Below are 27606 nucleotides of genomic sequence, written 5' to 3' on the forward strand. Positions count from 1 at the left end.
CTAAACCACCCAAAGCTATGACACACAGCATGTGAACGAAGTGGATACAAGAGAAGACAAAATACAGCAGCATGTGTGGTTTTTCCAAGAGGTTTAAATGGGACACACTGTGGATGGCGGGTAAGTGATGGGGAAACATTACAATTAAGCGTGCTGGGATGCCTATGCTTCATGTGAAATGCTCCAGGAGATACAAATGCAGAGGCAGAAAGAGAGAGAGAAATAATGGTGTGCATGATCATCTTTTTCACAGCCGAGGGCAATCAACTGTCAGGATGGATATGATGGGAATCACATTGATTGCATAATCTCAGGAAAGGATGGGTGTTAACATGATATGTTATAATTGATATCATGGTCACCTTATCCATCCAGGTATCATCATGTTGTTGAAGGTACGAATCAATGATTGATGGCTGATTTTGGCTCAATGTCACATGGTGACTTTATATTTCACTTGTTGCTTCCCAGGCAATGCACTGTCTTAAGCAATCAACCCAAAACTATTTTGGTAACAGACAACTATCACTAATAATACGTATAATACTAGCAAAATGATGGGACTGCAAGACATGCTTATGAGGCTTTTACAATACAGAAAAGTTTATGCTTACACAATGTCTGTATCCAAGATGTCCAGAAGCAACAACAAGAAGTAGCAGCAGACTTCTGTTGACACCAAACTACACTGTCACTCTCATGCAGAGGACAACAATAATTGTTACAAAAATCTGTCAAGCGCCAACGTTAGTGAGCACAAAAAGCTAATAAATACTATACCTATACTGATCAGTTCTACACAGACTTTCCATTCTTTTCCCGATATAGCTCTGTCACTAATTTAGTAGACAGCTGGCTGGAAACTGTGAGGGACTGAGCTGTGAGCCTATTCTTCTCAATCTTACATTGTGTCTTCATAACTTTCAGCTCCGCTTAATCAGCAGTGAAGTACAGTGAATAGTCTCCTTATTCACATGAACAGTAATGAGGACGGAAGAGGAGGAAAATGAGAAGAGCGAGGCAGGAAAAGTCATCTGCATGTGAGGAGTGCCTGCAAACTTCTGAGCTCTTTGAAAGCTGCATTGTAAGACTTGATAAATTACTGTATATGAATGATTCTCCTGAACAGCACATTAAAATTAACATCAATTAGTGTCAATTTCAAGGCTGGGTAAAACTACAATAGACAACCAAAGAAAAGAAGAAAAAAGACAGCATTTGTTAAATGGCAGATGTTAACTTCCAACTGGCCAAGACATAAAAACACAACCAGGCTGTGGCAGGTCATTGTTCAAGTCAAAACCTGAGTAGATAAAAAGAGAAGACGCTGCCATTTATTTGACAGTTACTCCACAAGGCACCTTTTGATAAGGCTTATCATTATGGCTATTAAATGCCAATATCATGAGGGGATGGTTTTAACATGGCACACCATTATAGTTTAGTCATGTTCAAATACTTCTGAAAATACATCCTTAAATCTTTGAGGTCATCGTTGATAACTACTGTCGGATGGGAGACAGTGATAAGAAAGAAACTAGAGTTTCTTATCAAGTTTATATCAGCGATGGCTGCAAAGAGCTGTGGATATAAGGATGTATTATGTATTATTTGAACAAGGACTCGGAGAAAAGCTCAAGGAAAAAAGCTGGAAGGGCAGATACTAGCAGGGTCATAGGTTTGAACCCAACAGCGACAGTGTGTGTGAGATGAGGAGAGGCTTCAAGAAGTGCATGCCTCCAAGCCCTGTTACCTTGTTTGCACCAACAAATAATGTACCACACACACACACACACACATACACACACACACACTGCATAACACTACTTGCCTACTACGGTCTACTGTGTGTACAACACATATCACTTAACAGGAGGCCAAGGAATACAGCTGTAACTATGGAAACAAGGAGCAGCTTAGATCCAAGACCAGAGCCAATCAATTGTGCTGGTACTCTACTAGTAATCTCCTAAAACCAATATTTCTCCTGAAAGCATGGTAGGCTACTACAGCCAAATATTTGATCTTATTATATGAAAGGAAGAGCTCCAGTGATGCAAACAAGGTAACACAAATATTTAAAAGAAAATACATGAACAAAATATGTCAAAGGATTGTTCTCTTTAAATGGGATTAGTTGATAGGGTGTTAGGAAAAAAAAAAGCTTAAGTTTACCCTAGGGGCTATAACCTTAAGGTTTACTCTCTTCGGTGTCATCACATCTGCAGAAATATAAAGGACTTCATTGTAGTTTCATTTATGGGGTGGAAAAAAATTGATGATAGACCAAAAAACAGCACTCTGCTTCAGATAACTCTGGTGTCGCTGTGTGAGAAGAAAGTTTTATTGTAGATTCATGTTGAGAAGTAGTGTGTGGGCAAAAGGAAGGGATAGCACAGGGAATGTGAGCAATGCTGGTGACCTCTGATCTCATTATCACTTACCATCACAGTGTACTGGTTTAAATATGGATTCATTTGCGTATTTTAAAATGCGAGTTAAACCACATCATGCACAGAAATTCAACTTAAAGCCGCTGTCTTTGCTCAGCCTCGAGTTATCCCTCTTTCCAGAGGATTATTTTAAATCATTGTATGTGTCATATTTTTGCTTTTACACAATGAGTAAAACCGTCTTTTGTGTTGGCATTCTCTCTTCCAGTGGGCTTGTTATTGCTAGAAGCATGAGGGATTATCCACTATAGAATTATTTAAATAAAGAGTATATCAATATAATATATAACAATATGAAAAACAAAGGGGAAAGAATTAAACTGTGTCTGACAAACATGCAGTTTTAATCAATTTAAGACGTCTCTCCGAGGCTGGGCACTGGAATTGCTTTAGTTTGCTAACTCTGCTGTCTCATAGGAATAAAAGTTGAAATCAATACTTTTCCATGTAACCAGTGCTAAACACAATTTTAGAGTAAATTTTACTGGCTTTTCTCTTACCTGGCACCTGCCACAGGTGACTTCCTGCCTGGGTCAAGGGATGCACCCAGTGGTTCCTCTCCCAATGACCTAGTATCTTTATTTAGCTGCTGTAGTCGGGAACTGAGCTCTCCCATAACAGATGGTTTTGCTCCATCGTCTGCACCCAGCCCCAGTCCCAGCCCACCGAGATTGCCCAAACTCCCAATACCTAGCCCCACTCCTGGCCCACGAGGTTCCACTGGGTCCCCCCACAGCTTGGACCTCCGCTGGAAGAGGTAGCGCGGCTTAGTGGGGGCTAGTCCGGTCACTGAGGCTGAACCACCTGATGGCAGTCCAGCACCCCCAGCTGCAGCAGCAGCCAGGGCAGCAGCCTGTTGCTGTGATAGCAGCTCGCTGTCAGAGCTCTGCTTCAGCAGAGGGTCCCTGAAGGTGACGGGGCCTTTACTGCCTCCTATCTGGGACTTGAGTCGTGGCTTAGGAGGCACTGGCGGCTTGTCGAGCACAAAAGTCTGCCCGTCGGCATAGGAGGTGTGCGTGGTGTGTGTGTCGGCAGGCTCGCCGCTTTCTGAGGACAATGTGGACATGCTGGAAACCGTGGAGACGGTGCTGGTGGTCTCGAGATGGTGGTCTCGCTCTCTCTCGCTGGAGCTGCGCGTATCAGCCTCCTCCACGCCTGAGTCAGCCGCAGAGCCAGACTCGCCCACTGGTGGGGGCTCGAGAGGATCAGAGGGCTTCCCTGAGACAGCTGCTGCACTGGGTGGAGGTGCGGGCTGGGGAGGCTGAGGCTGCGTGGGAGTCACAGTTGGGGTTGTTGGGGTTGAGGGAGTGTGGGGTGTTGGTGTTGTTGGGGTTGAAGGAGAGGAGGCAGGTTTAGTTGGGGACACTGGTGCCCCCTGCGCGAGCAGGCCATTAGCAAACTCATCTGGTGGGGGAACAACTCCAATCTTACGTAGCTCCTCTCTTGTTTCCTCATCACTGGAGGACAACATTGCAGGGGGCAGGGTCACTGTGTATGGATCCACATCCTCCTCTGAGCTTCCCTGAGCCAGACTCTTCTCCTGGGCTGGACTTGCAGGATGCTGAGTTTGAGGCTGGGTCTGGGACTGGGGGACCACAGGACTGGGGGATTTTGCCCGTGGACTTGGAGACTTGCTGGGCTCAGTGGACTTTGGGGCAGATGCCTGTTCTAGTTCTGAACCCACCCCAACAGCCTGGCCGTTACTGGTAGCATGGACCATAATTAGCCCTGCTGTCTTCTGCTGCGACGTATCCATAATACTGATCAACATACTTTTTTTATCCTCCAGTCTCTTCTCCTCCTTCCTCTCTTCTACTCTGGCCTCCATCTCCTGCCGGAATGATACAGGTGATGTTGATGTGGCCCACTGTGGTTTGGTGGGCTGGGAAACTAAAATTGATGTCAGGGAGGATCCGACTCCATGTCCCGCTGCCTTGGCGCTTTTAGGTGAGAAAGGAGGTGTTGTGGATGCCCCTTCCCCATGTGGAGACTCTTTGGTCTGAGGGTCAATGAACATTACGCCCTGGCCTATCCGCTCCTGTTTAGTCCTAGGCTCTGGGCTGGTAGTTGGGGACTGGCTCTGGGAGGTCAGTGCCCTCTCCCTTGCGGCCAGCGCAAGAGCCAGTGGAGAGTTAGGGTCCAGGGGCTTTCCTGTGAGCGGGTGGATAAAGGTGGTCCCACTAGGTGAGGGGCTCAGGGCCAAGGCAGGGGGAGGCAGCTGTCCTAGCTCTCGGGTGAGCATCCGTTCATCGATGGAGTGAGACTGAGTCAGAGAGGGGGCGTCAGAGCTGGTGGTAGACGCCCCCTCCATGGTCCCAACAGAAAGGAAGACAGTGGATTTCCTCCGTTCTTCTAGGCGACGCTCACGATCTTTCACTGCTCCAGCAATTGCAGCAGCAAAGGGGCCCTTACCCTGAAACATCATCTCTCCCTGGGCACGCATACGCTCTCGCTCAGCCATCAGCTGCTGCTGGTAGTAGTCTGCACGGCTGGTGTGTGTGTGCCCATGAGAATGTGGGTGTCGTCCTGAGGGTGAGCTCTCTCGGGAGTGGGCAGCAGCTAAGGCTAAACTAGCTTTTTCTTGTGCATCTTCCACCTGCAGTAAGACAAAAAGTAATCAACCAAACATGTCAGAATCAGAGGGTCTTTGGCACTGAAGTCATAACAGACCATCCCCAACATACAACCTACCTGTAGTTGTTTCACCAGGGGACTTTTCTTCCTCTGGGGCTTGGTGGGCGTGTAGAGTCCAATGCTAAATTGACCCACGTTAGCATAAGGGTTGTCAATAACCCGACCCTTCCTTTTGATTCGCTCAGGTGGAGTAGCAGCAGAAGGACGGGGAATTTCTGTAGGTTCTACAGGTAGATGGGAAGAGTCCTGGAGGATGATCATGGAGCGGGCTTTCTTCTGTCTCTCGATGTGTGTGGCCTGCCGCTGGGCAGCCTCATAAGGCAGGTCCAAGGAAGAGGGTTTGAAGCTGGAGCGTCCTCCAGGCTCATGGCCCTGACTCTGGGTCCTAGATGGGGGAGGAGGGGGGCAGAAGGCTGGGGGAGGACCGGTGTCTAGGTAGTAGGGGGGAGGAGGAGGTGCCATTTGTGGAGGTGGAGGGATCGGATGAGGCTGGGAATGGTCTCGGAGGCTGTCTGTCATAGAGGAACTGCGGGGAAATCTGTGCTCGCCTGCTAGAGCAGACAGCCGATCCTCCTCAGTGGCACCTGATGAGGGAGGGGAGAGCACAGATCATCCGGTGACGGGGAGTAAGCTCATAAAAAAGATCCATTTTATATCTGCCTGCCTGAGCTGCTTCATGAAAAATACAACGTGATGCATCTGTCTGATAATCGGTTAACTCACACAGTTAATAATGTATCCGGTCTCTGAAATGCAACTATACGATATTTTAATAAAACATGTGGCTCTATTTTTGACTTACATAAGAATTATTTCAACATTCATTTAATGAATGTGCTTGAAAACAGGAAAATGTTTAATAATACAGAGAGTATTAATAATATATGTGCACATCTACTTTTGAAATAAGCTCTGCACTTGAACATCTGCTCTGCAAATCTGTTCCTGTGAAAATCCAGTCGGCACATTTTCACATTCTGAACATGTAATACAGTGTAAGTATGTATTTGTCACCATGTAACTGTCAACAGCTGTTACTCTGCCAAGGTTTGAAAGGGGAAATTATATCTTGTCAATTTAAATGTTGTTGCTTGCTCAGTATTTTCTGTTTACAGTGAATGTTTTCTATTCAGTACTGACTAGAGTGGTGAGTGTAGTGATGCAATTTTTGAAAAAAAGAATGAAGCTTCCTGATCTTATATTATCGACATGTCAATATACTACCTATAAGCATACTGGATATAAGATACACTATCATTCACCTGATTTGAATATGTACAGGATGGGTGATTGTTTTACCAAAAGACTTGGTCCTGGACATCCCCTTTGGTAGTGGCATGTGACCTCTCTCAATGCCTGGGTGAAGACCTCCATGTAGAGTCATCCCTTGTCTCTCAAACAGTGACTATAACATAATAAAATGAAGAAACGTTAATGCCTTTTTCAGTCAAACTCTTACAACTCACAAAATGTCAAAGACGAAGTGGCATGAAACAGCACATCAAACATGTGCAGTGTTGTGTAGTGCTGTGTAGGCCAGGTGTTTTTCAGTATGTTTCAGTATGTCAGATTAAGTTTGTATGCCAACATGTTAGCATATGTTGTCTGTCAGTGTGCTGTGTGTAGGTGCACTCACACTGATCTCTGCTGGTGTTATTCTCCTGCTGGTGGGCCGTTGTTTGACAGTGGCTGCTCTGTAATCTGCCTCCGAGGGCTGAGAACGCAATATAGACTCCTGGGATGCCAACATCTCATCTAGTCTCTCTGTTGAGAAGGAAATGAGCCAGAACTAAATACTGAGACATAAGACCGGGGAAATGTTGTGTCATCATTTTTGACATTGCTAACACAATAGAGAATACAAACTGTGATTAAAAGGGCATCTCCAAAATGTAGCTATTCTCTACAATGTGAGATCATGCTCTGTGGTATTGTACAAAATCAATGCACTATTTAAAGTTCACTGTGTTTCCTTGATGACCACTAGGGAGTGAGCACTAAGAGTTAAAAGGGAAAGACAGATTGAAAAAAAGGAGAAAGAAAGAGTCCACATATCAAGTGTTCTGCTCTTCTGATCTAAATCAACAGTGCTCAAATTGACACAGCAGCGATAAATCATCTTAATGACGTTCAAAGGGGTGTCAATTTCTTGCCTCAGACTCACCTCCTCTTCTCCTCCGAGCAGAAGCTTGGTGGGAAAAAGATTGCGTCAGCAGAGGAGGGAAAATGACAAGAACAAGCCAACAGAAGTGACTATTCTAAAAGTTAGGAGACACACCAAGTTTTAATGACAAAGGGAAAGCAGAAATGTGACAGAAAAGGAAGAAGAGAGTATAGAGTTTGCATGCCAGCTCTCTGGCACTCACCCAGTTCTTCCAGCTCAGCGGTCATGGACTTAGAGCGCAGTGTCAGGGTGGTACTGGGAGCTCTCTTAGGTGGCGGGGGAGCTGTGGAGACAAGGCATGGTGTTGAGGATGAAGTTGAGGGGGATGAAAATCCTTTGGCTTTGCGGCTCAGAGCCCTCCTGGCATCCCCCAGACGGCCAGTCCATCCCGTCTTTACTGCTTTGATCTGGTCAAATTCAGATGGATGGCTGGACATCTCGCGCTTAGTCAGGACCACCTTGTTCAGGCTACGATTGGAGCCCAACTTCTTCATGCTTTGTTTTCCGTTGGTCCGATGGCTTGTAAATTTGTCGGTCTGTCTCCAAAACTTTCAGTTTTTCAGTCTCTGTGCTGCAAGATTTCCCCTCTGCTGAGGAGCCCAGAGGCGGTAAATGTGCAGCTCAGTCCTTTCTGTAACATTCCTACCTCTCTGAATCCTCCTATAACACACCGAACAACAGAATTTGTCTACCACAATAGACAGAATGAGTAAAATGAGTGTGGCAAGGAGAGAGAAAAAGTCGTCCATCTTACTTTTAATATGCTGCCTGTCTGGAAATTAGCAGGTGTGCATTAGACAGAAACGCACAGACACACCGGCTTACGCACACATGAACATCCTCCCACATGCGGGATGACATGCAGATACACAGACAAAACTCCCTGAGGGAGGACATAATGACTTGTGGGCTGACAGACGAAAATATGACAGTAAATTCAACAGCTAAAGAAAATGATGCGCCTTTATGCGACTTTATACCCCAAAGCTCATGGGAGGCTCCCAATCCTACTATACACACAAGGCAACTGGGCTGTTATCCTCCCACTCAAAGCAGTAAAACACGTCTACCAAATTTTAGCTGCAAATACAAACTACAGAGTTACAGGTTTCAATAAAAGGCTTTAAATCAGGTTACAATAAACACTGCAATTTACCAAATTAAAAATGATGTATATAAGTAGGTAAAGTCAGCGGTAACAACGTAATGCCATGCAGTTGGACAGAGACCATAAAGCTACATGCAGCAGAAGTCCCTACATGCTAAGACAAATGTCAAGTTTCCTAACAATACCCCCACAATGCAACTATATCGTCTCCTTCTATCTGAAATAGACCCGCTAACATTCAATGCACCACTGTAGAGTAATAGATCTCTAAATCCCACAAATGCCCTAGTGCCTTACTAGAGCCTAACCATCCTGCTGTCGTCAGCGGCTGCAGATCTAGTGTACATACGCCATCCTGGGTACGGTCCATATCAAACATCTTCATTTCCTCACCACCCTGCACATTCTGGTACAGTAGCAGGGTGCAGAGGAGATGGAGGAGGAAAGAGAGAGGAACAGAGATAGAGTCAGAGGGAGAGAGAGATGCTTTTGCTGTAATGTAATGCTTAATTCAAACATGCAGTGTAGTCGCCATGGCAACGGTGGCAGTAGTGAGGCCTCGCATGGTGCAGAGAATGTGTGTTTTGGACGTGTGTTTGCTTGCAAGTCTGTGTGTGTGTGTACGCGTGCATATATTTGTGTAGAGGTGGGGTGCACGCGTGTGAGCATGCGTCTGTGTATTTGTGCAAAGGTGCGGCACAAAATGCAGAGCAAGTTCCATTGGAGCAGTAGCACCGCGGGAAAGGGTGTTTAACACAGCTCAGGATGGGAAAAGAGACATTTAGGAGAAGTTTGAAACAGGAGTAAAAAATCCGATCCTCCCTCATCTCTGAAACGCTGTACACACTCCATCTTGCCTATAGTTGTTTGCACTGTCTGTGTCTATCAGAGGCCCACAATTAAGAAATCTTGCCAATCATGGTCTTTTCAGGACAGCTCAGTCTATCTACTACTTAACGAATAGCTCAAATCCCTCAGCAGCTGAGACAAGCAGCCATAAGCAAGCTTTAATGGAGGCAACAAGACAATGACTTAGAAACACGAAAAGACAAAACTAAATGGACACAAACCAAGGCACTCTAAATAAAAAAAAATGCTTGTGTTACATTGCACAAATGCCTTAACTCAGACCATGTATGTACATGCATTCACACCCACACAACCTTATAATGACTTGACTTGATGACCATGACAAATTTCATCATCCTAGGGCGAACACTGTGGCCAAAGGGCAGTCCGACTGACAGACAGAGTGAGCTAGAGAGCTGCTGGTAACAGCTTAAAAAGTATTATGGCATAGACTAATATTTTTGGAAATGCGCTTACTTTCTTGCTGAGAATTAGATGAGAAGACCAGTAATACTCTCCTGGCTGTCAGTTAAAGGAACACAACCTGTCTATCTCTTAACACCTTAGCACCTCTAAAGCTCATTAACGAACACATTCTCATTTGTGTAATCAGTTTTTTCTGTGATGACATTTTTGAATGTGTGCTAGTAGAATCATATTAAGATGTTTATTTTGAATTATTTCTACTATCAACTTGCTATGTAAACTGTTTTTCTCACTTGTAGTTATCATGATCACCAAAGTCGTCATATTCTCATGTTTTTCTTCCTTGTGGCATCTTTAGACAAGCAGGATGCCCTGGACAACTGTTTGTGTCCTTGCACTATGATAACTAGCATATAATGTCTGAACTGGCTTGTCTCCTGTAGAGCTAGATGATGGGAAAAAGGTCAAAGTTTCTGATAAATACTTTGCTGAAGTGTTGTCTTGTCCTTTCACTCTGCAGGCTGCTATGCACTCTGTATGACTGTGTGGCTTCCTTTGCAAAGAATACAGTTATTAAAAAACAGTTCATTCTCAAGTCCTTATTTCAGTCTCACACCAAACAACACTTTCTTTTACAGGAGCTCATATGACTATTTTTTGGTCTGGCACATTTGCTGTAAAATGGCAAATTCTTACCCTTTAAATTTTATATGGCCCTAAACAAATTAGATATACTGTATGTACATATATATAAATATATAACTAGTGTGCTTCAGAAGTGCTGGTAGGTGGATTTTTTAAATTTTGGGCAGAGCCAGGATAGTTCTGTGCTTAACTGACCTAACTATCTGCTGACAGTATCTTCATATATAATGGATAGAAAGAAGAGAGATCTTCTCATCTAACTCTCCACAAGAATTGGAATAAGTATATTTCCTAAAATGCTAATGCTATTGCTTTAATTAAATTGGTTCAAATATCAAAAAAGGTACAAATATGTTAAATTGTGCATACTGGCATTAACCATATCAAGAAAAGATAAAACTTACATTACTAAATAAATAATGGCCAACGTCTACAGATGAGTTTATGAAACAGAGACAAGCAGAGAAAGAGAGAGAAAAGAGAGACTGACAGATATAAGACCCTGAGTAGCACGATTTAGTTGATACAGTACTGTCCAAATGAAACTGGGTCAAACCCATTTATCACCATGTATCTCAATAATCGCAAAAGAGGTGCACACACCACTCTACCACACACACACACACACACACACACACACACACACACACACACACACACACACACGCACATTTGAAGTGTACACAGTCCTGAGGTCATAGTGCCAGGACTGTGTGGGAGCTGAGTAATGGCGAGCTGTGGTTGACATGGAAACCACATGAATCTACAGCAGAGAAACGTGGTAGAAAACACCTTGACAATAAAAACTCACAATAATGTACATAAACGTTCATCACATACGTTTCATTAATAAATTACTGGGACATCCTAAGAGAAATTGCATGTGTTATGCTAAGTTCCATAAGCACACATTATAATGAAGCCCTTACTATATATTTAGTAGAACATGGTCTATTTTAAATTATTATTCACACTATTACATACATTTAATAGTAGTTGAGGGAGTCCTGACAAAAAGCACATATATGCAGCAGGATTTCACATGATTTCCCATAATATAGGCACATGTTTTTTGTGTGAAATTGGATTATAAATATATCTTACTTATCATATTTTAGGAATAGGAGGGCACAGAAGAGGTTATCCAATTCAACTGGTCATTACCTTTCTTGCGGACGACCTCTTCAGACTCAGGTTTGCGTGTGACAGACACCACCTTCATCAGCAGCCTGTTGCCCCCTTGGCGGATCAAGGACACCACCTGTTTATGGCCCACCTTCACTACATTCACCCCGTTTACCTAAGTGAAAACACACACAAAGACAGAACGAAATGAGAAGTATAACCTTGTTTTTACAACACTGCAGATATTACAGCACCACATTTACACTAAATTCTGGTCAATCAGGGCAGGGTGGGATACCTCACATGATCAAACTTCATATTCACCAAATCATGCCTTATTTTTATCAGTCTCATCCATTTAACTATAATGTTATTTCATCTTAATCACATCAGCTGAAAATATTCATTACTCTCTTTGCAGACAAAGGACTAATCTATGTGCCATATCACAAACGCACCATAGTATTGTGCAGAATTCAGCTGTTCTTAGCATTTTTCTCTGTTCAAAGGCAATCACCAGTGTATGAGATAGATACAGATAAAGAAGCAGCAAGTCAAGTGCTGTCCTTAATTACCTCAATGAGGAAGTCTCCTGTTCTCAGACCAGCCCTCCAGGCCACTCCTTCCACATCCACAGACTCCAGGTACTGAAGGGCAGGGAAAGCTGGGGTGGGGGTGAACTCTTCAATGGGTGTCTCGGCTGAGGAGAAAGTCCAAAACAGTTTAATTTGTTCTTCTCATAAATTAGCTCACCAATGACCATGAGATCACAAACAGAAAATGTTTTACATGCTGCAAAGAATTTTTTTTAGAAAATGTTGGCTGCTACTTTAAATCTGCTCGATTACAATTTCCTTGGAGGCAATAATACATTTTTTAAAACTTCCCTTTCAGCTTTGCTAAAATCATTTCAAGAATACATTTGTATTATCTTTCATTATATTTGTTGATTAAAGATGTCTGCGTATATAAGGCAGGAATACTAGTAGCTCTGAGTGGATGTACAGCAGTCGCAGGCTGCACCTAAACAATATTATCGATACATATAGTTCCACACTCATAATCACATGCTCACACTTGCTAAACGTCATGCATATCTCAACAAAATAGACACACACACACACACACACACACGCAGTACACTTTGTTAAGTTAGTGTGCTACCACAAACTCCATTTAATCTTGGAACGAATCCAGCTAAATCACTGACACATGAGACTTCTCAGAGGACCACTAAGTGAACTGCAGTGCGTGTTTTGTGTGTGTGTATGTGTGTTTGTGTTTAAGGGTACTGGGGAGTAAAAGACAGAGTGAGTAAAAGAGAGCGAGGTGGGCCAAGATCCATGGTAGTGAGTGATGGAGCAGTAAAGCACATTCAGACTCCTGGCAAGGTGCCTGAGAGGGGTTGCCATGGTAACCGACTGGGAGAGCAGGGAGAGCTGGCACGTGCATGAGTAAAATGAATTTGTGGCGATGGAGATGAGCAGAGAGGAGATTTCGGGACGAAAATGCGGAAGGTATGAAAGCGTAAAAGTATTTGGAAAGGATAATGGACAGAAAGGAGATGAAAGACAGCGGAGAGGAGCAAAAACAAGGGCAGACAGAGCAAAGACAAGAAAAATAAGAGAGGAGGGGAGAGAGGAGTCCGTCTCTCCTAAAGATGAACGCCATGTGTGGGGAACAGATGGGACAGCTAGCCGACAACTCAGCCAAGGATGACGCCGCCAATGGGGCTACACACGCTCACACATACATAAACCCGCACACACAAACACATGAGCCAGAGTGCATCTGAGTATACAAACCCAGTGTTGACCAAAGCTGGCCGTGTTGTTGACTCACACAGTTACAATACAGACTCAGCCTTTCTCCGTGACTCAGATCAACAACACTGCTTCTCATATCAAAACACTCTACACATTGAAAACAGGTGCTTAAAGAACGTGAATGGCTTTGCAAAGGTGTGTGTGCGTGTGTGTGTTTCTGTGTGTGTTCATATCTCACCTTTGGCTCCTCGCAGGACAAAGCCAAACCCCTCGTTTTCTTTCTTCTGTAAAACAGCATTTTTCTCCTCTATGATATAGTCACTGTGGAGGAGAGAGCAGAGGGAGAGCAGGTATGAATCCAACACCATCCTCAAAGGGAGAGAGAAAGAGAGAGAGGGGCAAAAGGGAGGGCAGGAGAGTAAAGAGGGTCGGTCGGGTGACAAATGAGAGGAGGTGCACGCACGCACACACGCACACGCACGCACACACACACACACACACACACATACTGTACTTCCTTTCCTGTTAACCAATCAAGTTAAAAGCCAAGCAAGCGAACCCAGCTCAGGATTCCCAAGGGTTATACTAGTATTTTGTAAGGCGTGTGCACACACACACACACACACACACACACACACACACACACACACACACACACACACACACACACACACAGATAGAGGTGAGTGCTAAAGATTGAGCAGGCAAGAGAGAGTCCTCATGATTGAAGTATCTTTGGGATAAAACCTAAGAGTGAATCAATCTTCTGACTGATCCCTCAGATGAGACTCAAACTGAGGAGGGTGTGGAGAGCTTCTGCTAACGAAACTGACATAGATGACTCAGAAGCAATATTATCCCCCGACTAATGGCAAAAGTAATGGGAGGCAAAAGTGAGCAGTTCATCACTGCCTGATTTTACTGAGGAGCAGAGGCCTTTTGGTGGTGTTAACCTGCGCTGCTCTGCGTGCACTTAAACATTCTTTTTTGAAGCCTCGCATCTGTGTGCAAAGATTTAGTAAGGCAGCCTATAGTGGCAACTTACAACACTAAATTCATTAGCTTGGTTTTGATGTATGCAAACGATGGCAAATGGCAGCAATCCTTGTATCTTCCAGTCTTTTCACACCACACTTTGACTGAGGGGACTGCTGCCAGCGTGCAGCCTGAACACCTCGACCAAAAGCCAAGAGATTTGTAGTATTTTGTAATTTTCAGTATTATCAGTCATCCTTCCTCTCAGCTGAGGCAGATGCAGAGGGCTAGTGTTCAGGTTGCAACTCAGTAGGCGGCTGCAGTCTCCATTAGCTTAGTTACACTTCACTCTCTCAGACTTACCAAGGGAACACAGAGCCCCTGCTGCTGGAGCCAGGAGACCCGTAACAAACCTTTCTGCAGGAGGGAGGTCAAAGGTTTGCTTTCATAAAAAGCCATCTATCCACTTTTGCACCAATTATTATGCACAAAACACTGTGTTAGTTAAGCATCACTAAGACGGTGTTTCAGCCCAAACCCTTTTATCCACAATGCTTTCATCTCTGCTCTATGCCCCAAAAATGCTGCATTAATGCAATAGGCTCACTGTCCTTGTTCAGAATCTCTATCCTCCTACATAACTCAATAAATTAAAAATACTGATGGAAAACTCACAATTTAAAATGTTAAATGTTCCATGTTTCCTTTGACATTTGTGTCTATCTAAGGAATTGTATAACATAACTTGATATGTACATGCATATACACATACACTTAAAAACCTCATTCTCATAGATAATTTAATGCAATGTTTATTTTCACTGTGGCACCTCTGGAATAAACAACAAAATAAAATACATAATTTTCTATTTCTAATGCCTTATCTGTGTAGACTATCACAGACTAATGTGATACTGATTCTTCAAACCTGGAGCTCTGCTAAGTGAGGTGACATTTGTAACAAAACCACACACAGCTTGCTGTTCCACTCTCAGCTAACAAATCCGACTTGTAAGAGAGGAAGCACTTTCTACACAATTAATATCTGCTTGAGGCAATGACAGCAAAACTGAAAGAGACATGGGCTGAGGGTCAAAAGAAGTATTATTAGTGAAATAAAACATTACAACAGGTTGAATAAGAATAAGCAGTTCAGAAAAGTATGAAGCAACCGACATGCATACATGTTAAGCATATATTATGCATGTGTAAGTACCAGGCACAGACACCCACACATACAGACAAAAACAAACTGTTAAACAGAGTTATGCAACACAATTTCATGTACATTTGACAATTAGAACTGAGTGCACTGGCAGCCTTGTGCCTTTAGATGGCAGCAGCTCCACAGCTCTCCAACACCTTCCCACACATACTTCATTACCCCACTTCAGGTAAGAAGAAACCTGTGATGTAACCTCAATAGTTTGTGCTGTACAGTATACACTAATACACATGGCCTGCACATAGCAGTAGTATGCTAGCTAAGAGACAGAGGCTCTACCTGTATGAGGTGAAGTTGTCGTAGGATCCCACAGTGTAGTGTCTGAACAGTCTCTTTGTGCGGTCCTCCCGTGTTTCTGTAAAACACATTAAATGCATTTAATCAGACAATCCAGCACCTTCAAGTTCTGCATTAAATTCACTCATTATATTACATGTTTAAATCAGTTGCAATATAATGTTTAAAAGTCAATTTTGGATGTATAATATACCTGATTTCGGTATTAGATAAGCTATATAAACTATAAAAAAAATAAATAGTTCCTTGTTTTAATTATAAACTGTTATCACTCTTGGAATTACCCACACATCACCCAAAGTTGATATTCCTAGTGCAGTGTAGCATCTTGAAAGCAAGGTCAGCCACATTTGCTAGAGTGTGCTGTTCTTGCTGCACTTTGTCATGGAATTGAGTAAACGAGCTGAATCTATAAACCTCAGAGGAATGCAATGCTTAAAAATGATTTAGGAAGGACACAGTATATTTTTTGGATCAGATTCAACGGAAACCCCAAAAAATGTCAGGGCTGTTTACGCCCTAGGTCTAAGCATGTTAGCATTAGAAATGCCAGCAAAAATTTAATTTAGTTAACACAGAGAAATTAAGCTACCACAGAGAGGTAATTATCATTAACATGCTTCATTTATCATAACCTACCAGAGTCCAATTGTTCTGTGGTATTTTTTTTTTTTTTTTGAAAACAGCAAAACAATTGCTGCCTTAAAAATGTTTCTTATAAAGCGGACAAAAGCACGAGAAAGAGCACTGTGTTGAGCTCAATTAATATAGTGTGTGTGTGTGTGTGTGTATACAGTACGCGTGTGTGTGGTTCCTGTCAGCATGTGGGTGGATTTATCCTATGGGAGTGCTGATAGAGATCGATGCCCTCTCCCCATCCCAATAATATACACAGCACCTCCACTAAATAGCAATCTGCTGACTTCACACCCCAAGACCCTTTCAGGCCACACAGAAACTCTTAATTAGGCTGTGAGAGTGAGGGGCGACCAAAGTTACAAGCCTGGCTTGTCCCCTGCTTCTCTGTTTCCTGTCACTTTTTACTGCCTGCCATCTAATAAAGGCAATACATCAAGCTGTTTGAGGTATCTTATGTATATGTGTGAAAGAGAAAGAAAGAGACATGTAAAGAGCGAAAAGGGAAAGAGATCAAAGTGAGTGAGTGGACTTGAAGTGGCTGGCATCCACAGATTGAGTGACAGCCTGTCAGCTTACAACAACTTGAAGCTCTGATAACTGCACCCGCTGACATTCGGTGACACACCAGAAGGGCAAAAAAAAAACATTTTTAAAAATGTTTTACTCTGAAAAACCCATCATCCTCTGCTCTGTCTCTCTCACCTCATCTCATTTTCTTCGTCTGCCTTTCTTGTTTGCCTGTGCTGTGGTCTTTCATTCTCCAAGAGCACTGCTGTGTGAATCTTAATCTGCATGATTCTTACACATTCATTTGTTTCAGCAGGATTGCAAATGTGTGTCTGTCCTCTTCCCTTACCACACATCTCCAACATGCAGGAAGGAGCCCGTTTTAAAGAAAGCACCCTACATTACAAAACCAAGCTCTGCCCATTTGATAACAAGGCTCATCTCTACCAAGAGCAAGAACCTCAGTCAACTAGTCAGTGAGTCACCTTCTGCTCAGCGGTTGGGATGATGTGTTTTGGAGGTGGCTTAGTTGAAAAGAAAATTCTCCCTCAAAACATTTTTCATTTTTGTTAAAAAAAAAAAAAAACTCAAAACTTTTGCCCTGTCTGGAACTATTTTGTTGTTTTGATTGTTTATTTTTGTTAGTTTCATGGATTATAAGCCCCAAACAAACAGACATGTCAACCACAAACAATTCTGACAGCTATTTGCTTTTGAACGTCAACATCAAACATCAAGTTCTGGTTTTACTCCAACAGGAGAAGAAAGCACATGATTCTGTATAAATGTCAATGTTTTGCTGCAGTGTTCATGAAGACAGGAAGAAATTCAGCTTGCAAAAGCAAAAGAGAAATCAGGTTTTCCAACAGCAGCAGCTGCATTCACAGGATACGACTTATATTTCCTATTGCCAAACATCTCTTGCTGTCTTACTTTTACTATGCAATCAATTACTGCTCTGTACACCTACACAAATAACCTGCAACTAAAGGCAACAAGTTCATGCCTGTTCTCGAGGATGGAGAAAAGTAGTTCTGGGAAAATGTATGTCAGAGCAAATTACAAACTCCACTTCACATGGTGGAAATAAAAACCTCTGAATTGTCTTTTAAGAAATCTTCAGCATTTATCCCTGTGGAGATAAATGCTCCATTCAGGTGGATGAGGGTGTAGTTGAGAACACCTACGCAGTGACATCTTCCTTTTGGCACCCAGTTCCCTGAACTGAGTTCATAGGTGTGTTGGCAAACTACCAAGGTAACCATGTTATGGCAACATTGTAAGCAGCAGACAAATGTTGTCACCATCCCGTCCCTCCAATCAGACTATGTTTCTATAGCTTTATCTGATGTCAGTCAGTAAATTGTTTGTTTTACATCTTATAACCTGGATTATTAAGACGACACTGTGCGAAATTGCAAACTAAAACAGAACTACAAGAGGCAGGTTAAGGGGAAGTGGGTACATGAAAATTAAGTGTGACATTTTCTTACAAAAACATGAAAGAAATTTAAATTGTAGATTAATCAAGAGTGCGTCAGAGTATCAGATATGATGTGTAATTAAGAATGAAGCTGAGTGGGTGTTCGTGTGAGGTTATCAGAGGGGGTAAGGAGGGAAGAGAGAAGCGTGGCGAGGCTGGTTGGTATTTTGTCTAGGTCAGAAGGTTACACTACATCCGCTCACTGGGAGAAAAGACGTGGCATTTTGTTAGCACTGGTTGTCAAAGGGAAGTACTCATGAAAGAAAAGGTGATATAAGGTATTTGGCGAGAAAGTTGTAGATGAGTCAGCACTCATCTTCCCCTGCACATTTACGGCACATGCTCATTCAATCTAACATCAAAAAGCCGTCACGTCAAGGAAAAGAAAGGAAAATGTGTGTCTGAGTGGTATATGCATTTGTGTATATACAGTACGTGCGTGTGAGTGTGAGTGTGAGTGTGAGTGTGTGTGTGTGTGTGTGTGTGTCTGTGTCTGCACGTCATGCAATATCAGGTGCAGTGAAAGAGTGTGAAATGCAGCTCATTCATCACAGCTGTCATCTATATTGTACAGCCCAGGAGCATCTAAAGGCAGGGCCCTGATAACACTGATAACCTAAACTCCACTTCCATCTATCACACATACACGAGAGACATGACAAAGGGCATCCAATGTAAGTAAAGGCTATTCCTTAGGTTAATGTACATTAGGAGGGTTTATTATTTTTGGGGGGCTTTTTTATGCTTTTACTTTTGAATAGTGACAGCTGAAGACCCAAGACGAACCCAAGTCACTGCTGAAAGGATGCAGCCTTGGTACATGGGGCATAGGCTCTACTGGGTGAGCTACCAGGGCACCCTGGACTTATAATTGTCATGCTTTTGGTTTGCATTCTCCTGCAAGAGGCAGTGATTTAGCAACAGATGGGAATGAAACAACAAGAAGCATCTTCCAATCTGCACCAGAGCTATAACATCTGCCCTGTCAGAGGGGCAGATAAGCGCCCAAAGATTTCAGAAAACAAACAAATTCACTGGATGTTACTCAGTAAATTATTTGCTTTAAAGTCATGTTAAAATAAAGCAAAGACTTATTACCTATTACAAACACTAAGTCAAAAGTGGCAGTTGGTTGGTTTTGCTGGGAGACTGTATTGATGTCCAGGGGGAACAATTCCTGTTCTCCTTCAAACCACTCACACAATGTTGAAACTGCGACAGTTTCTTTTTCCAGAAGAACAAAAATACAAATAAGACAAATACAGAACATTAGCAATATATATATCAAAATAAAGTAATAGCAAAGTATACCTGCAAAGCATTAAAAGCAAGAGAGGCAGGAAGGAAGTTAATTTCCCTTTGAGAACAATGAGGGACGATTGCCTGTGAGTGCACATTAGGAGGTGGCCTCAGAATGTAGTTTAATAATAGAGATCTGAAGAGAATGGCATTTTCATTAGACTGTAGATGCGGCATGCTGTGACAGAAAGGTAATGGCATCCTTAAAAAACAACAACATGTAACACATGTTAGTGGTTAAATGAAGAATGGAAACATTTGTTCAAAGTAAAAGTTTTAGTTTTAGTTGCTTGCTGATGGACACGAGAGAATTTGCACTTCCTGAGTCGCTCCTCTCTCTGTGTCTGTTATGACACAGCAGCACTCACTTTTACACCCAAGCTCATTAAAACTTTTAGGTTTGCTGTTAAAAACACCTGGCACTTAGGTAGTCTTTTCTGGAAGGAATTATCTGTTGCAAATGATAAATGTCACATTCCTGATGACGGCAAACACAGTTTACATGAAAAAGGCTGTTCACACCTGTGTAAAATCACACAGTGAGGGGTCACTAATGCGTTAGACAGACCTATGCTGCATCATTACAGTTATTTTATACTTAAAACAGCCAAATTCTTCTGACTGACAGCAACTAATAGTAGCTACTCTTCACTTCTTAAAAGCCTTACTTACAGTAGTCACAAAGACCTTATGAGGTTCGTAAAAGAAATACCAGGATGTTAAGAGTTACTTTAAATAGTTCTGGACAGCTTTTCATTTTAAGGAATTCTCATCATATAACCCTATAACTTATTTGCTTTGTGTTACCACAATTTGAAATGGGCTTAACCTGAAAGAACACTCAACTTTTATCTGTATTTAATCTAAACCACAGTCTAATATTTCGCCACCAAGTGAATCACACTTCTCTTCCCAGTTCACTTTAATAGCATTATACAGGTTAGGTATGAACACAAAGAATATGCTGGGATTTGTTAAAAAGCTGGTGTAGCACACTAAATAAACTGCTTACGTCACAAATAAATAAATATAGCAATACTACGCAGAAATTGTGCTCCTGGCTCGTCTGCTTGTTTGTGATCAAGTGGTTAACACAGAGATTTGTAGATTTGTCAAAATCAAGTGTGAAAAGGTTACCCAACAAAATTACCCAACAACTGTACCAATCATACTTTACGAATCTACTATGACTGCCCTGATTATGTCAATATCTTCAAACAAGCACTGATGAAGCGTTTTTGTCAAAAGTCCTCTGTGTATCTTAAAGAATCAGTGTAGGACTTAGTGGCATCTAGTGGTGTAGTTGTGGATTGCAATCCCCTCCACTCACTTTCCACCCAGGAGAAATTATGATGGCTGAGCAAAATGTGAAAACCACAAAAGACCCTATCTAGAGCTTGGGTTTGGTTTGTTAGAACATGGTGGTACAACATTACAAACTCTGTGGAAAGGGACCTGTGGTGATTATTGTTTTCAAGTGATCATACACTAATGAAAACACAGTTATGCATATTATATTCTATTTCTGCCATACTCTGTAGTACAGCCCCCTTGAATCTTACACACTGAACCTTAAAAACATATCTTACAGCTGCTACTACCAAGAGAAACTTCCAAAGAAGATAACATCACTGTACTGGTCAAATAGTTTAATTAGCAAGTGATTTCAGGAGGTACAGATTTAAAAAAAATCTGTAATAATTACTTTGGACAACAGATTTTGCTAAAATAGTACTTTAGTAATTTTAGGAAGACTTTTTTACAAGAAATTTTACAAGTCATTTTGTATTTATTACAACCATTACTAACCATGGTAACTGTACGGTATCACAAAAAAGCTTTTGCACACACTCTTTTTTTATGTTTTTCATGCTATAGTTAACTTAAAAAAATGTTTTTCCTTTATATTACTGCATTTACCACAGCACTGATTTTTCAGAAACATCTAAAAATAAACACTCAGTATCTGCCTGATCTACAGATCACAGATTTAACGTGATATTGATCGAAAGTTTTGTCAAAATTCTGAGAAAATTTAGCACGTGTAATGCTGAAACCTGCAGTTACTGCAATAAACACTCCCCCAGTGCTTCTCCATTATGAACAGATTGTAACACCTTCACTGTCCTTGTCTGAAGGACACAAGAGACACATCACACACACACACAGATGCACGTAAACACAAAACACCACAGACACACACGCACACTGTCTGAACACTGCTGAATGAGAATTAACCTATGCTGTTTTACCACTGATAAGAGCTGCCGACAAACATGCGCACACACACTCACACAAACACTTATCAAGGGAGCCTCATTGACTTTTTAATTCCTTCCACACCCCCACTCATCCCTCCTTTCCTTTTCTCCTTCTCTCTCTTTGCCTCCTCATTCATGTTGTGCATGTTAACCTCCTAAACCAGGTGGACAGAAGACTAAGCAGGAGGTGTAGTAAACTCTGAGAGTTTCCTATCCCCTGAATACTAAAACACTGTTTAGATTAATCAAGAACAATGCTGGGCTCTCATGTATCAAATTCCCAAGAGCCACACAGTGGAAGGAGATGCTTGTGGCAAAAGAAAAATAAAGAGTCATCCTCTCTTTCTTTCTCTTTTGTGCTGTCACACTTTTTCTTTTGTGCCTGTCGTTCCACAGATCCAACAGGGAGTTGTTGTTCCGTGCAGGTGGATATAAGGCTAACCCACTTCCACAGAGCACTGAGGACAGAGCAATGTCTTCATTTTTGTCTTCCTATGTCTATTCCTACTTTTCTATTCCTCCTTCCAAACGACGCCTGAATAAGACCTTAAAAGAAAGGGTTTTTTTTCCTGGCTAAAATTAGTCATGCTCACAATAGGACAGTGTGATAAAGAGGTCACTGAAGAAAAAGAAAAGTCAGTACAAAAGAAAAACTAAAAGCAGACCATTTAATCTTTATCTCTTCTGTTCATATGGGGAATTTAAATAAACCATGCACATATTTTGGAGCTGCAGGACAATATTCAACATCAAAGGTGACAAAAGTTAAATTGCATATGAGCCCATATTTTTGATATGGGTATGATGCTCGAGTAAATCTTTTCATCAAGCCATTTGTGTGCACAAATGGACATGATAAGGAAAATGTAGGGTGGCTTAATTAACTGTGAAGTGGAGGATGTCAGAACAAAAAGAAAAAGATGACGAGGAAAAAACAGAGGAAGACTGCTGGAGTGGAAAGACGGAGGACAGATTAAATAGAAAACTGAACTGGGGTACGGCAGAGAGAGGGAGGGTAGTAGATGACAATAGATTGACAGTGAAAATATCTCTAAGAGGTAATAAGTCTATATTCTGCCAAACAGTCCTAATTAGTGTCCTCGAAAACAACCCATATGACAGTTCCAGAAAGGATTAATTCACACCGATCATTTTTTGATCTGCCATCAATCAGGTTGACGATAGTTTTAATCTTTATGATTTTCTATTAAATCAAACCAGATTTTGATGCAATATGGTCTACATCTGCTAATATAATATATTTACATACAGTAATTATTCAGTAATTGACACAATTACTTCTGTCACTTTTAATGCGTACAACCACGTGCAATATTGAATACTTTTGTGGAGAGACGGTGGAAAACGACTGTCCCTCTCTATGACAGTCAGATTTTTTTACACCACCTACATGGCTGTTCAGAACTTTTGCACTGACAAGTTTGGAAAACATGTCTTATGAACTAGTCCTATTCGAGCATGATCTCGATGCAAATGCTGTGTCCTACTGCTGCTGCTCTACATTACCAGCAGCCATAGGAAACAGCATATTTGATCGTGATTGTTCATAAACATTGCATCTACAAAACAAGACTGATAATTCTGCGTTTTCTGAAGTTTAAAATAATGCAGGAAGTAATGGAACGAGAAGGAGCAGCCACAGTAAGCTGTTAGATGAAGAGCTACTGCCATTAGGCAGCACTTCCCCAACTTCTCAAGGTAACCAACTTTACTGTGACCGCTCTTATTTGGAAAACTTCTCATCATCCGACTGCAGTTGCAATTATTTTTAACTGACTACTTCATTAAAACAACATGAGTTGTCTTGTTTTGCTGTAAACACATAGACCAGTTGCTTTTCTGTTAAAATTCTGACAGAGTTTCTGCTCAAAGAGTGTTTGCTACCCTCAGAATTATGGGCATGGTCATAATGTGCTGTTACTGCATGAACCAGGACTGAAATCTTATGGACTGCAACTTTAAGGGGGAAAAAAAAAGCAAAAAGCAAAGCCATGGCTAAGGTTAGGGAAAGATAAAAAAAGCAAAAAGCAAAGCCATGGCTAAGGTTAGGGAAAGATTGCCGTCATCATTTAAAACCAAGACATGGCGTGAAATGCAATTTCCTGTCTCTTAAGACGTTTTGTTGAGGCAACATCTCATGACTTCCACCTTTACTCCTGAAGAAGGACAAAGTAATAATCTGCACACTCCAACGAGGTCACGTGTTGTAAAAAGTAAGCTGTTTCACGTGTGTCAACAAATGACCAACGCTGTAATTTTTTCTGGTAAAGACAGTCTCACATTTTTATTTTGGTGAGCCTTGTGTACACCTAGACTTATTAAAAACCAAAAAAAAAAGAGAGTTGGAGTGAGGGAGGGCAGACTTTTTCTGGATATAAACTCAACAAGACACTTAGATCAAAGCCCAGAATAAGAAAATTACATTGCAAGACAGGCTTTGAATAAAATAGAATAGGAGATGAGATCTAATCATGCCAGCACTAAAAGAAAAGAGTTTATCAAAGCCAAATGTAAGCGCTGGACTCCATAAGTTGTAATGTCAGATCTCCTATTTCATTAAGAGCAATAGAAGGTCACTTAAGTAATGGCATTCATTTGATTATCGTGAAATATCTGTCTTAAAAAGGAACACAGCAGTAAGAACCCTCAATTACAAGCATCAAAATGTCCGTGAAAAAAACAAAACAAAAAAGCTTTCCATTTGTGAAGCGGGGTCGGGCTGAGATGAAGAGGATTCAAAAGACAGACATTTGATTATCATTATTATCAGAAAGGGACATTAAGAATACCTTTAATGAGTTCTTTGTTGTTCTATATAATTTATATATTTGCACTGAGTCAAATTCATAATCGCAAGCTGTAGTAGTGCATGCCCTCCTCTAAAAATGGAAACATTTGTATGCTTGCAGACACAACTTTTCTGTCTCTACTCATGCTCTCCTCATATTTTCCCTCATGCTGAGTCAGATTGTTATATAATGTATAAAATTCTCACATTTACAGAGAGAGAGGGGGGGTATTTTTAGGTTCTCCTACAAAATACCATTTTAACATTACATGCAGTATGACTACAGTCATAAGTGAGCCATCTGTTTGCCCTCTATAGTAGTCGGTGTGCTGACGTCAGAACAGTGCAGACACTTGAGGACAGAGAGCGACTTACCCCAGTACAGGTCACGACATGCGGAGTTTGGTTGCTCTGCCTTCACGACTGTTACCACCCCGTCTATCCTGCTACACAGCACAGGCAGATCTGACACCATGACTGGACAACAGTCCATTTGTTCAACTCTATCCTCCTCACTAAGAGTTTGACAAGGAGGTTATCCCTCCACCCTGCCACTGATCCATCTCCATCCAGCTTGAATCACTCAAAAGAGCCAGGTCTGGCCTTCGCTTTCATCCTCACCTGGAGATGATTAAAAACACTCCTGAATCTTCCATTTTATGCAGATGGCTATTCAAAAGTCTTCAACCACATTTTCCTGTTAAAGGACTTCCTGTTTGCTTAGTTTTAGGAGTGACACTGGGCCAGTGTCTCTGGCCTTAATATCCTGTTCTATTTTAGCCTCCAGCAAACAACTCCAGCATATATTTCACATCTCTGCTTCTCTGCTGTCTGTCTTTCTGTCTCCTCCTTCTCCTCCTCCTCCTTAGAATTGGTTGGTTTGTTGTGGTGCCTTCGGAGAGATTGTTGTTACTATGTAAGTGTCGAAGGCAGAGACCAGCGGCTATAAATACCTCCGCTCTGTCAAAGTGAAAGCTTTGAATAATTCAGTCAAATTCAGACAACAAGAAGCAGCTACTGTACGAACTCTTCAAACATCGTGACACCTCATCACAACACACCTTTGAGTCAAGGTCAAGACAAGCAGAGATTTACTCAGACAAAAGCAGGCACAATCGCACATATTTTAGGCAAGAGAAGTAAAGTGTTCAGTACAGGAGCAAATGTTATACTGACTCTACTGAATCATCAATGTCACTCAAATCAGTAGCTTTATACGATGGAACCTCCCTCACTGCTGATTTAAAAGGATCCATGTCAGCTCAGCAGTATGACATACTGTATGTTACATCTTATTTAAAAGATTACAAAAAAAGAGTGTCATTTAGCTCAGTTGGTAGAGCAACCACCCCATGTACAAAGGCTCAGTCCTTGCCGGGGTGGCCCAGGGTTCGAACCTGTGGCTCTTTCCCGCATGTCATTCCCCATCTCTCTCTCCTCACATTCCTGTCACTCTTTAAGCTGTCTCTGTCAAATAAAGACCAAAAAAATCTCCCTTTACTTCTTGTAGCCTCTACTGTCTACAAATATACCCTAAATAAAGGTAGAGAAAGAGACAGAGTAACAATCAAGTTGCAAAGTTTGCACAGTGGCTACAGAGCTATTAATCTTTAAAGTCTGTGTAAAGGCAATTTTTGAGCCTTCTTTCAAAATACATTAAATATGTTGGAAAATAGTGCTGATTGGCTGAGTGAGAACCGCACGTATGTTCTACGTCAACTCCTTCCAAGTAAAAATCTGACTGTGCTTGTACAGAGACTCACTCGTAGCACCTCGCTCTGAATTCAAGGTGGCGATTTCATTGGCTAGATAGAATCACATGGGTAGTATGACTCTCACACGATTGGTTGGTACCTTCCAATGCTTGCTCAGTGCAGTGCTTGGAAAAGTTATGTTACGGCATGAAATAGACTCGCCTGTCCGGTCCGGATCCGGACCCCGGTCCGCGGGTTGGGAACCCCGGCCCTAGAGGGTGGCTCGATGTCACTGAGGTCACCCTGAACATACACCTGCACCCCTAGCAGAGAGATTTTGACACCTAATTTCATAAACTAGTTGATATTTCATTCAAATTTGGCTGGGTGGTTAATAACACTTTCTTCTTTAGTCTGACAAACTCAGAACACCTATTTATTCTTACTTTACTTGGACTTTAAGCATTGCTTACTGTATATAGGCAGAAAGAAATAAAGGTAACAACACACTCTACCCATAAAAGTATTTGATCAAGGATCTTTTAACAACACTGAAGTTTTAATTCATGTTAATAAAATGCTCTCAACTGAAGATCAACTTGCAGTTACAGCACCTGCCATACTGTGTGGAAAGCTTCTTTCTCTCCAACGCTCATAGAGGCCCAGTTTAAACCAGCCACAGATTTAATTTTGAGACAAATGATAGTTAGACAGAGAGCTGTAATACAATGGTGTTGTAAATGGTGATGTAATGGCTTACTGAAATGAGTATTGATGTGCTTTAGAAAACAATGATTGTTTAGATGATTGCTGAGCTTAAAAACAAAAGACCTACATAGTAACAACAAATCTGTGATCTGAACAAAATTATTCAAATCAAGAAAGTTTTGTACTTTACACTTCCCACCTCTATAGGAGAGTGGAGTACTGATAGAGGGAGAGTGAGACGCAGGAACTGGAGAAAGTGGAGACAGAAGCGCCCTGGTGGAAAGGTAGGCGTGTGATTAGTCATGCCCAGTCAGAGGGATGCTTTACAGCTCTGCCAGGTAAGTTGCAGTGTGTGTGTGTGTATTGCCACATTTCTTTAAATGTGACACCACAACCACCAACAGTGAAACACAGTGGTTGTCAAGTCAGGACAGTAAAAGAGTTTATGTAAACAAAATGATTCAGCAAAAGTGTGTCTACAAGGATGACTACTACAGGTGACAATGGTGTGTAAAAGCAGATCTTGCACTGTGAAATAG

General features: G+C 41.8%; 1 protein-coding gene across 5 annotated transcripts in view; it reads right to left on the minus strand.

Moving 5' to 3' along the window:
* Positions 1 to 27606, minus strand: part of shank3a (SH3 and multiple ankyrin repeat domains 3a) — a 189164-nt gene that overhangs the window by 4919 nt on the left and 156639 nt on the right. For 4 of the 5 annotated variants that reach the window (XM_027272637.1, XM_027272636.1, XM_027272639.1 and 1 more), the window contains 10 exons: positions 15650 to 15725; positions 13409 to 13491; positions 11980 to 12104; positions 11444 to 11579; positions 7454 to 7534; positions 7252 to 7275; positions 6724 to 6851; positions 6387 to 6492; positions 5145 to 5671; positions 2954 to 5049 (listed from right to left, as the gene is read on the minus strand). In XM_027272637.1, the coding sequence (XP_027128438.1) occupies positions 2954 to 5049; positions 5145 to 5671; positions 6387 to 6492; positions 6724 to 6851; positions 7252 to 7275; positions 7454 to 7534; positions 11444 to 11579; positions 11980 to 12104; positions 13409 to 13491; positions 15650 to 15725 (3382 nt within the window). The remainder of the gene's footprint in view (positions 1 to 2953; positions 5050 to 5144; positions 5672 to 6386; positions 6493 to 6723; positions 6852 to 7251; positions 7276 to 7453; positions 7535 to 11443; positions 11580 to 11979; positions 12105 to 13408; positions 13492 to 15649; positions 15726 to 27606) is intronic. The other variant, XM_027272638.1, reaches the window with a different exon arrangement.

This window comes from Larimichthys crocea, chromosome XXI (genome assembly GCF_000972845.2).
Source record: "Larimichthys crocea isolate SSNF chromosome XXI, L_crocea_2.0, whole genome shotgun sequence".
In the NCBI taxonomy this organism is placed as follows: Eukaryota; Metazoa; Chordata; class Actinopteri; family Sciaenidae; genus Larimichthys; species Larimichthys crocea.